Source organism: Aulonocara stuartgranti, assembly GCF_965226115.1.
Source record: "Aulonocara stuartgranti genome assembly, chromosome: 11".
In the NCBI taxonomy this organism is placed as follows: domain Eukaryota; kingdom Metazoa; phylum Chordata; class Actinopteri; order Cichliformes; family Cichlidae; genus Aulonocara; species Aulonocara stuartgranti.
Window position 1 is genome coordinate 25667510 of NC_138947.1, and position 12377 is coordinate 25679886.

At 39.7% G+C, this 12377-nt stretch overlaps 1 protein-coding gene across 1 annotated transcript in view; it reads right to left on the minus strand.

The window, feature by feature from the left end:
* Positions 1 to 3200: 3200 nt before the first annotated feature.
* Positions 3201 to 12377, minus strand: part of LOC309717712 (CUB and sushi domain-containing protein 3-like) — a 245739-nt gene continuing 236562 nt past the window's right edge. The window contains 9 exon segments of the mRNA XM_082552492.1: positions 3201 to 5616; positions 6332 to 6543; positions 6545 to 6583; positions 6585 to 6829; positions 7338 to 7425; positions 8170 to 8282; positions 8668 to 8826; positions 10667 to 10732; positions 11057 to 11236. Coding sequence (XP_082408618.1) covers positions 5457 to 5616; positions 6332 to 6543; positions 6545 to 6583; positions 6585 to 6829; positions 7338 to 7425; positions 8170 to 8282; positions 8668 to 8826; positions 10667 to 10732; positions 11057 to 11236 — 1262 coding nt within the window. The 3' untranslated portion in view covers positions 3201 to 5456.

Here is a 12377-nt window from a genome sequence, read left to right on the forward strand (position 1 = left end):
TCCCCAAAGTGCTCTGGATCTACAATAATCCTGCACCACTAACTACCCTCGACACACACACACACCCTCCCCCAGTTGCACTTTTTTATTGCTATGATCATGCTTGTTGGCCCCAGTTATATCAACCGTCATATACTACCTCAGTCTGCCGTAAGCTATTTCCCTGCAGCCCTGTGATTTAACTGTGGGTTAAACATTTATTTAGCCGAAAAGGTTATAGAGGAATTTACATTATTCATCCACTTTAAGATTAAGAGTACATTAAACTATATAACTCTTCCAGCCCCTGCTCTCGGAAACGGTTCAGAATATTAAATCCCAGTCCATTTTCCAAGACATAACCTTTACATGAATTTTATTGTTATGACTGGCGAAAATACTTCTACTAAAGCCATGATTCATTAGGAATTTGTGTCCCTTAAATATCTTCCAAATAAAGAAGTGTTTCAGGTTTGATTCTTGGTGGAAGACATGGTGGGGAAAAATAGAAAAACCTTACAAAAGACAGAAAAAAAGCCTATAGAAGCTAAGAAATAAAATTTTCATTAGCTTTATCTGCGTTTGAGTGCATCTCTCACTAATATTTTACTGTCAGCAGCTTCCCATTTGTATCACGAGCAGTCCACACACCTGAGGACATTATCTAACTTGGTTTAAAATGGTTCATTTACTTCTTTAAAAAAAAGAAATGTATACCAAGAAAGGGGATGGTTAGTCACCTCACGGTTCAGGCCATTAAAGCCAAAAGTTTCACATATCAGTAAACCAGCAACTTTCCTGGCTTCTGCTTCACTCTGTAAATGTAATCTGTTATCCGATACAGGCAAAGAAGCGATTCCCTCAACAGTGGGCACTCATATCAGACGAGTTCCTGTTGGGAAATCTGGAGCGATGTATAAAAATTTCCATCTATGACGTAAAGTGTCAATATAGCTGGCTGGGAATGTTGGTGAGCCCTTGATGAAAGTGGAGGAGCACCGCAGGGTATCTGAACATCAAAGGGAGGCAGGAACATCCCATCATTGTACCCGGGCATGCACCTCTGCAAACTGATTTTCTTTACCAGTCACAGGCCCACGCCCCAAGACTACCAATGCCTCATATCATAATCAGGACAGAGAAATCAGCTTGCTGCACTAACTTGCAAAGTCTTCAGATCTTAATTGTGCATTTATAAGCATGGCGTGGTACAAACTGCAGCAGAAAGCTGACACTGCGAATGCTGTTCTAAGAACAAACAGAAGAGTCACGTCAGTGTTTAAAAGGTCTTCACACGCACACCTAGCAAACACCATGAGTCTTTCTGACATCCTCGACTATGCACGGCTTACTTTACATCATCACCCCTATGGCAAAGCCTGCTTGATGATGCTTCAGTGGAACTTCAATGTAAAATCCTTCTGGCAAATATTTCTAATCCATACACAAATCCCAGGCTTAAATATTAAAGTGCATGCTTAACCTCGGGATGAAATCAAACCAATTCATGTCACTCATGAATTTCTAGAAAGGTAGTCTTGTTGACAAATGCACACACTTTTTCATGCATGGTAAATTGAGTTCTTTGTAGGGGAACAGGGTTTGTTTCTCTCAAATGCCTCAATTTTCACATGCATTTTGTAGAACTTGCGCTCTCTCTATTGTGCATAAATGGTCAATCATCCAAATTGCTGAAATCCAAAGAATTGTGAAAAAAAATGAAAAATAAATAAAGAACAAAGAACACCTGTTATACATTTTGTATGCAAAGCCAAGTACACTGAAATGCATTTTCATTTTTGTGCCCATTCCAGAGGAAATTTGTAAGAAGCAACACACAAAAAAGATTTGGATCAGTAGAGACAAAGAGACCTTTAAAATCCAGCAGGTTTTTTTCATTTTTTTATTTTAAGCACTGTTTGAAAGTGTAAGACTGCATTTATTGATCACACTGACACATGGCAGACTTCAAAGCTCTAGAGCACAGGTGTCAAACTCCAGGCCTCGAGGCCGGTGTCCTGCGGGTTTTAGATGTGTCCTTGATACATCACAGCTGACCTCCTCAACATATCTTGAAGTTCTCCAGAGGCCTGGTAATGAACTAATCATGTGATTCATGTGTGTTGACCCAGGGTGAGATCTAAAACCTGCAGGACAGCGGCCATCAAGGCCTGGAGTTCGACACCCCTGATCTATCTACTCTATGCAGTCCTCAAACTAAGTACACCCAATGATTCAACAGCACGTAGAACCACGTAACTGTTTTCTGTATGACTTTATCAGTCGCTCACATCACTGTGAAGGAATTTTGTCCGAAGTTTCTTTATAATGCTGCCTCCGTTCTCAGTTTCTCTCATAGTATTTCGACTGGGCTGAGGTCTGAACTTTGACTGAGGCACTGAAACACCTTCATTCTTTTCTTTTTCTCTTGGAGATTTGTTGTTGTGCTTGAGATCATTGTTCTGTTGTATGACCTCGTTTCACCAAGCTTCACATTTGACTGTACAATACTTTGATATACAGAGGAGTTCATGGCTGACTCAATGACTGCAAGCTGCTCAGGTCCTGTGGCTGCAAAACAAGCCCAAGACAACGTCTTGATGATATGGTGTTTGCTTTTCATCAATGGTGCTTAGCATTATCGCCAAACATCTCTGCTGTGGTCTCATCAGTCAAAGAAACATTATTCTAGGAGTCCTGTTCGTTCAGAGGCAACCTCACAAATCTAAGCTCTCATGCCATGTTAAGAGAGAAGAGGCTGTCTCCTAAACAAACTTCAACACAAGCCATACTTCAGTTTATTTCCAATTCTACTGTCATGAACTTTGAAATTTAACACAGTAACTGAAGCAGGTGGGGTTTGAGATCTAGCTCTTGGGTGTTTTGCAGTTTTTCTGAGCATTGCATGGTCTGATGAAAGATGAAATCCACTCCTGGCATTGTTTTAATACACAAACCTGAATGCTCCAGTCCAACAAATTACCAAAGTTTGCACTTTTATAGAGGTGCTCACACTTCCAGGTAACCAATTCATCAAGTGTATTTGACTAGCAACACCTGGCTGTTACTTACCTCCTTACTTCCTATTGAATCAGGAAGTGTGTTTATTAAAACTTTCTTTACAAAGCAAATAAACTGCAGTTTAACAGAACCAAGCAAATCAGAAATAAGAATCATCAACACATGTTCATTATTTTATATTTTATATATAAATTAACGATTTATACATTGCTGATAAAGAAAAAATACAAATTTTTTTGATCTTACATGACATTTACATGTGAAATTTTACACAACATATTCAATAACTTACAAATGCTTTAATTGCATAAAAAATATATCTCTTTACAAAAGTTTTGTTATATGTACATGTTCTTATTCACAGGTTTTTGAACGGGATAACAACTGTGTGGTACATTTAAAAGCATTCTACTCTACTCCGGAGTCTCTGGGTGTAAGACTGACCGTATACTGTTTTGACCAGATGCATTTATTATTTTTTTTCATCCATAAGAAATGTGAAACTTGCAAAATATAGTACATATCGATAACACAAGACATCTTGCCAAAGAATGCCATCAAGTATCAAAACTGTATAAATGTACAAAATGGAATAGCAATGACAGGAGTCAACGTAGTGGTACAAAGTACTATAGCAGCAATTGCTATACTGGATCACTTTTTGCCAACATGCACAGTTATGAAACTATGAGCTGCTTTTTGATGCCTCGTCACAGATAAACCCTCTGACATCACCCTGCTAAATCATTGCAAACTGTGCAGATAAATTACACCAGTGTGCAGTTTTACTAATACAATATATGTAATGTCTTTCTTAAAAAACACATGCCCATACAGTATTCAAGGCACTGCAATGATGTAGAAATGTGATGACAGTGTCAAATTCTATACTTTTTTAAAAATATTTAAAACATGACTGGTCTTGGATGGGAGTTTAAAATGAATGGTGGTTCATGTTTAAGTGTGCAAATTCTTGTGTATACTGTACATTTGTTGGCAGAAGCTGATGGTTTCAAAAAAAAAAATTGTTTCAGTGTTAATAAAACAGGCCAAGGCCGTGTATTCATCAAGTGTCTTAGAGTAGGAGTATGAATAAAGAATATACTGACTAAGGCACGGTTTCCCAAAAGAATTGTAGAACACACACCGCTCTGAAAATTAGAGATGATGGGGTAGTTGCGCTTATTTTGTTTTTAAGAGTTACTCTAACATAAGGCTGTCAAAATATTGATTAACATAATAAAAGGCTCAGGCTGCCCACTCACATATCAATTTACTGACTTCCAGGCTTAAATGAACTTCTGGGAAACCTGGCCAGTTGTATGTTCTGTGCAGTGTAGTTATTCTTGACCTTGTTTTTTAAGAAAACCTGAACTAATTAGGCAAGCAACTCCTACTTTGAAATTCTTGATATATACAGGCTCAAGGCCGGGGGTTACTTCACTCCAGATTTGGCTCATTTGGGGCACAAAGTTTTTCTGAGAGGCAAAAACCATCAGTGGAAAACCTAGCTAACAGTTTAATAAGTCCCAAAATCACCGATTCACTGACAAGTACAGAACGGTTGGCCTTGTCAAACTGTGCGAACATTTCAGTCAAAAACAAATTCATTGCAAACATCAATAAATACTAATGCTAAATATATCTCTGGTGAAGAAAATGCACTCTGTTGTCGTCAGAAGCCTAAGCCTTGCCAGTGGCACTCGGAAAAGTGTGCTGCACCTCAGTAATTAAATCCCTGGCCATACATTTCCTCAGTAGGAGGTACCACCCAATTAAGAGGTATAATTGACCATATAACTTTGAACAGACTTCAGCATCGACGCTATTCAAAGAGAGCCTGTTTCTCTTCTACCACTTCATCTGCGCTTACACACCCCGCTGCTTGGAAAACAGAAAACAGATTAGATTGATCAACTCACAGTTGAGAGGCTCCTCACCTCCATGACAGAAAAATAATTCTCATCAGGATGATGTAAGACTAAGACGAAAGCAAACAAAACAGCGTAGATCGGGGCTGTTTTGTTTTTTTGTTTAGTTTTTTCTTTTTCTTTTTTGTTGTAACAGAAAACATTAAATTTTTCATTTGGTATTACGAAATAACCCCTCTATATTTATACTACAGAGTATAAAATACTCTATTTTATCTATATGCCGCAGGCTCTTTTATTTATAAAGCCAACACTCACAGAGTGCAAAAAAACACTTCTCTTCACCAGACTAGGGGAAAATCTGAATAGGTGCGGTACCTACTCGTCCTCACTCTTTCATCTTTTACTTTGTGTATACGATCGATCGCAACCACCTTAAAGTGTTGCTGAAAGTGTGCTTTATGTTTCTGAGCAATTCGGTGACTTTAGAAACTGGGAAATATATAAATATGTCTATATATAGTCACGTGAAACAAACCCGGAGAGGTCGTTTTCTCTGGTCCTTTTTCTGATACTCAATAGACATCAAACCATGGTGCAGATGGTGTTGAGATTGGGGTCAAAGCGGACAACTTTCCCCTCAGCAGCTTTCGTGTTCGTGTTATACATGGGATTCTCAAAAGTGGCCTGTCCATTGTTGTTCTCGTGGACAGAGCATCCTGTGTACTGCGCTTTATCTGTTTTCCTGGGGAGAAAAAAAAAAAAGGATGGAAGGGTGCATATTAGTTAGACATAGTAAGCCAATTATCTACCATCCTTCCAATCATATAAACACTTTTCCATTATCTTGGTCCGGACTGCTGTAGCTGGTAAATGAGACTGAATTGTAATTACTGTTGAAAAGAGCAGTCAGAGGTGCCCTGTGCCATTTCTCTGGTAGGTAACATAATGAGTGCAAAATTTGCATGAGTGCAAAATGTGCATGCTATGCTCTGAGAGCTATTCCGTTTAAATTAAGGGGAAATCCTTCCATCTGCACACAATACACACCCTGTGCATTACTTACACGTGTGAACATATAGCAAATTACGCTTTGTATGAAAGCCATTCTCATTAAAAAACCTAAAGCATGCTGCTGTGTAATACACTTTAGATGGTAATACGTTGACTAATATTGCATCAGGCTTTGAAGTCTCTCACAAGTAAGTTACTGTATTGAGTGAGGAACTTTACTGCGATAAAGCAGACTCTGGAAGTGGGCCGCTGTGTACCATCCACTACTGGCTGCAAATGTGAAGACATCTAGAAATATCTGGGAGTCTATAACTTTGACATCAAGTGTGTAGTAAATTACTAAAGCTCAACCTGGGAACACAGACTCTACATTCTTTCACATGTGGGAACCAAAGAGATGTCCACTACGGCAGCTAGTGTGGCAGAAACCAGGGTCCACTACGTACCGCTGCTTGTAGAGATAGAAACCGAGGCCTGCAAAGATGAGAGCAAAGAAAGGCACGAGGATGGCGACAGCGACAGAACTGCTGTTGGTGGAGCCGTTGGTTTCAGGGTCGGTGAGCGTAACGTTCTCTCTCACGCTCAAACCTGCGACATGGCAAACGCAACATTTAACCAGAGGAAATGAAAAACAGAGACTGTATGCAGGATATGCATTGGAAAAAAAAATGCAAAGAACAAAATAGAGAGACAAAAAACCAGAATGATACATATCTGTTGGTGGTAATGACGACGATGATGAAAATCATAAAGCTGGAGTTGGAGACACAGCAGCCAGATGATATCCATAATGATCATACTGATGATGATCACTGTGACTGCTATAATCTCCTGGAGACCATCATATGATGATGGCAGCGTTAATGTAGAGCACAAACAAGTGAAGGGCAATGATGGTGGAGTGGATAATCTGCTGCTCGCTGTATGGTTGAGGTAAGAGGTGGCTGAAAGCAGGTACGAGGAGTAAGGCACTTTAAGTGTATGAATGCTGCCAGTATAATAGTATAACAGCCATATTATTCATATAGTATCTCAGGTAGTAGTTGAGTTTTTTTTAAATAATACTTTACATGAATGCCTTTAAAAGTGTCTTTGGTGCATGTGTGCTGGAGTTAAGTGTCCTTCTCCAACCTCTTCAGCTCAGATATCGAGACAAATTTAGCCTGTCACGAAGGAAAGTGACAAGCAACAACCCCCCGCTAAGGTTTAAATACCTGGGACTGAATTAGACTCTTGATTTTGAGGTGAAACATTTTCAAAAAACTTAAACAAGCTCTTAAGACTACCATGACCTGGATGACTGAGAACCTACACAGATATTCCACAGTAAAGTTTGAAAATTCATGCAAATTAATCATACACAACATGTTATTAAAAATGGAAAATGATTAGATGGATGTGTGACAGATGGCAATGAGGATTACTGTATTGGAAGGGGAAAAAAATGCATACCAAGTCGCTGTAGCCCAAACTGTCCGTAGTCTTTACTCTGTATGAAGCCTTGGAACACATAGCTACCGCCCTCAGGCTCAGCTGAAACCTGGCAGAAATGCATAACGGAGGTCTTGAAAAACAGTGCTTTGTTTCATCTGCATAAATAAAATCTGTGACACATCTGTTCTACGCATCATCAAAAACCTCTGCTATACCGTATTTAGCACGACAGCCGACAGATTCTGTCGTGCTACATTCAAAAATAACACCCTTGTTTCTCCGAAACTCTTCTGCAGAAGCTGTGAGCTATGCTATCAATAGCTCGGCGGTGTGCAGTTGCCTGTCAGTGGCTGTTATTAAGTGGACCTTGAAGTTTATTTTAGAAAAAGAACTTCAAATTTAACAACCAAAATGATTCTGCAGTTGTTCCGGGTCCCTTAGATCTCAGATGTACGTCTGAGCTTATTCAGCAAATTGTCAGTGTAGGTGCAGCGAAATGGTTTGTACACCGCGCCTGATGCATCTGAGGTTGAGCCAGTGTAAACATGCACCAGCGGGAACACACAGTAAGCCGAGAAATTACTATTCTGCTTGTGAGCACATTCTTTTTTCATATGTTATGATTTTTTTCTCTTGGCGCTCTTAAGTAGGATCACAGCAAACAATAAGGACACAGCGGTTTCATTAAGTCCAGGGGAGGCTTATTTTTGGCTTCCAACTAGTTATAGCCCATTTCTCTCGTCATTCTATCTGTCTGACAGACTTAATAAAATAAATTACAGCTGCAGCGCCTGCTTTTTGTTCTCCAAAGATTACTTCCCGTGTGATTCAAATTCCTGTTTACACTCACAAATCCGTCCATTGCCCAGGTCTCATCAGTAATCCTGCTCAAGGAGCTGTGGGCCACTGCTCTCATCTGGTACAGCAGGAGCATTAGCCGTGCCTCCTGGCGTTTGTAGACTCCTACAAGGTAAGGACAAGAAGAGAAATGATGCGAGTAAAGAGATGAGGCAATGAGTGTGGCAGAATGATAAAAGCAGAGAGAAGCGAGCGGGGAAAATGAAGCAAAGCCGGAGAAGAAAAGAAGAGGTGAGAAAAGAAGAAACAGCTGGGGGAGGAGGGGAGGAGACGAGTGACTCTTGAGTGGGCAGTTAGTCAGTCACTCGCTGCAGACTTATACATCCGTCTTTAGCGCCAATAGTTAATTTCCACTCTCATGCATGAGATCATTTGGTGATTGACTGATTGACATGAGGCATCCTCAAAATAAATGGAAGTGACACACAGATTTGTTGAGGGGCGGTTAGGGGGGAGGATGTAGAAGACAGATGATTTATTGATGACTCACCAGAGAGCAGAAACTCCATGCTACTGTCTCTTAAAGTTACATTGACTTTTCCCGTTGTGGCATTAAAGCTGGCGACTGTTAAAGTCATTGGCTGCTTTTGGCCCTTGTAATCATATGAACCCTTCCAGATGAAATCAGGTGCAAAGACGTCATCGGGAACTGTGGGAAAATGAAACCTCGCTAAGTAATGTCAAAACATTTTGTCATTAAAAAAAATTACATCAAATTAACTCCTGGGGAACTACTGGTTCAAACACGTATATTTTAAACATCAAGTCGACATCATGGTTGTAATTCAAGCCGACTCCAACGCTGCAAAAGGGTAATTAGAAACGGCGTGGAATCAATATAACAGACAGCTGATAACAATCTCGTCATTCAATTTGAATATCAAGTTCCTTATATGCTTTGACAATCTCAGCCAGTGATAATTAAATCCAATTTTAAAGCGATAACTGTAGGCTTGCTCTGTGAAATCGGCAGAAACTTTTAATATTATGCAGTGGAAAAACTTCTTCTAGCCTGCAAGAACGCAGAAAGGTGACGCTTTGTAGTTAATAGCAGGAAAAAACATTAATCTTGGTCTGAATAATAACCTAGTAATTACTGAAGAAGTGGGACTTGGTAGCTTGGGTCAATGGTGGTCACTTAATTTGTGTAAAGATGAGAATTGAAAATGCTAAAAAATAAAACAGAAACCTCTTTTTTGTGTTTTGCACAGACCCCTGGACAGATTTTCTTCTGTGTTTAAATGTCTTAATGCACTCTACTTTACTTATTTTTTAAAATTTCAATTTAGGCTTCCTGAGTAAATATGAACAGCTTACCTAGCCAAAGTATTTAGTATTGATAACACAAGCCTTGATGATACAGCCTTGATATGTGCAGGCTTTACTGACAACATTTGAAGCAGCCTCTTTAGTTTTACAGTGATATGTTGGTATATGCTACGTGCTTATATCTAACATGGACACAGTGATGGTGCCTACAATACAGATACCATGTTAACAATCTTACATTATGTTAGCATATCAGAATCTGCTGAATAACAGTTCAAGTACAGTTGAAGCTGACAGAAAAACATAATAGTAAAGAGCTTTAGTGCTCAGTAAGAATAGAAAAGTACTAAATAAGTACCAGTCCATTTGGCAAGGATGAAGGCTGTCCTAAAGGTCTGGAAAGAACCTGGCAGTAAAAATACAGATTTCATTCCGGGAGGAAGCTTCATGTTGGAAAGCTTCATGTTTGAACCACATATGCATCACCAATTAATTACAATTTCTATTAGCATATTCTAAACGAACACATTTAAATTTTTTTCTTTAATGCGTTACAGTGCTCTTCGATGCTCAAGGCAAATTCAGAGACTTTAGTATATTTTCATCATAATTACAGCATAAATTTACATGCATGTATTGTGGTATAGTTTTACAAGTAATTACCATGCTGCACCATTTTCTATTACAGATGAAACGCGTCGTACGTATATTATGCGAATATCGCTCCCTATTATGACCTGTTAATTTTGCCTGGAACAAATTGGATTTAAATCTTGTTTTGCAGTAATTATTTGCTCTAAATGACTCTGAAAGAGGCATATATTGAAATGGAAAAAGGAAACCTGCTGTATTTGTAATATAGCCACGGACAAATATGCACCACGCTCTACACCAATAATTTTCATCATTTTAATAATTCTCCTCTACGGCGGAACCTATAACCTGCAATACTACGCTACAACACTAGGTTTTGTGCAAGAGGCAATACATAATTATTATTTATGTGATCTGATGAAGATAAACATTGCTCACACTATGCAGAGTGCATACAATGAAAAAGGGCGAGCGTTGGTTGTACGGAGATGATTTTTTCCTGCTGTTTAAGAAACAAAATGTTTCTGTGCAGCAGTTAATGCCGAGCCTATCAAACGGCAGATGCAGTACAGGATTGTCGACTTCTGCATGTATTAAATGGAAAGCTCGTACAGTTCAATACTCACCGTTTATTTTAGGGCTTGGTGTTCCCAGTATATGTTTGACAGTTTTCTCATGCGATTTGGAACCGGCTGAAAAGAACATAAATATATCTGTCACAAAGATATTGTGATACGCAGCAGGGTCTAACAGCTGGAGGATGTTTCCAAAACAAATAGCACTCAGCTGTAACATACTGCCTGCATTGTACTTTTCCCTCTTTTGCTAAAACCTGTGGTGGCTATGCTCTAACGCTAACATTGATGAAACTTTGAGAAACTTGCTGGCAGTTATACGATAGGCTCACAGAACGCACCTCGTTATCGTTTTGGATGATTTATCTTTAACTCCAACTCTTTCCCTTCTTACCACTTTTTCAATCATTTGCCCGCCGCAGACCTTTGCCAGCCACGTACCTCTGCACACGGGCACCTTGCCAGTCCAGCTGCCGTCGGAGCGGCAGACACGGTGCTCTGAACCTCCGGAGAGGAAATAACCTGGCTGACAGGTGTACACCAGGGTGTAGCCGTACGAAGGCAGGTCTAGACCCATGACGTCAGCGTTGGCTGGGCTCCGCGGCTGCTTGCAGGAGTGAGCTGGATATCAAGCAGAGGAGCAATGTGTTAGTACACACACATTCACATCACAATCCCAGACATGCATACAAATAGAGTCGTGCACCACACACACACACACACACACACACACACACACACACACACACACACCTCAGAAAGATGTACAGATAGAGAAAAGATAATTAAGCTCTCACTAGGGGGAGGAAGAAGAAGATACAGGGGGTGGGTGGGGGTAAAAAGGGAAGTACGCATATCTTACAATTTAATTGAGTGCAGGCAGCTATTAGGAAGCATGCTGATACTTTAATATGTTTATGTTTCTGTTCTAATATGAATACAATCTTGTGGGTTAGGATATGCACTGCTTAACTTTACACTGAATTTTCCTCCAACGTGAGCGGGAGCCAAATTATATCCAAACCTTAACTGTGTCAGCTACCGGTCACAGATTGCAAGCAATAAGGAATGCCTGCGTTTAAATGCTATAGCAGTGCAACACAAGGTCTAGGTGAACTCATTGTAATTCAGCTAGCAGCTGAAAACCCCCCAAAACATTTGGAGGTGTTTGTGTATATCTTGAAATAATCGAAAATGTTCAAGGGCAGGACCGAGCTGGTCTAAGCTCACTGGTGTCCTTGTGGGAAAGAAAATTGCTGAAGCAAACGTTGTTTTAAACCTTGTGAGAGCATACAGCATGAGAGCGTGCATGTACGGTGCAGCCTGGGCTGACTACACTGAGGAAAAAAGTGTGAGAGCTCCATGACAACGAATGACCAACCACTAAATAGTTTGTCATGTTTTATTTGGAAAGAATAAAATTCAGAAAGTGAAATCTCCCATCCACAAAAGTGTTGAAATGTGTTTTGTCTCCTGTCTTCTGTTTCCAAAAAGTAAAACAAAGCAGGGAGAAATTTAGGATAGCATTTAGACGAATAACAAACTGGGGGCAAACACTGTTATTGTCGTGTTGCCAAAACACCAGTGTCTTATTTAGTCTGAATTAAATATCTGAATACACTGATTACACTTAGCTTAAATTTTCACTTCAACAGTCTCTCCCTACAAAACAAAAGTTTATGCAAATCACCCTACAAACCAAAAAAAAAACTGAGCATTCAGCCTCTGAGGCATCGACCATAATGTGAAAACAGCGAAATAA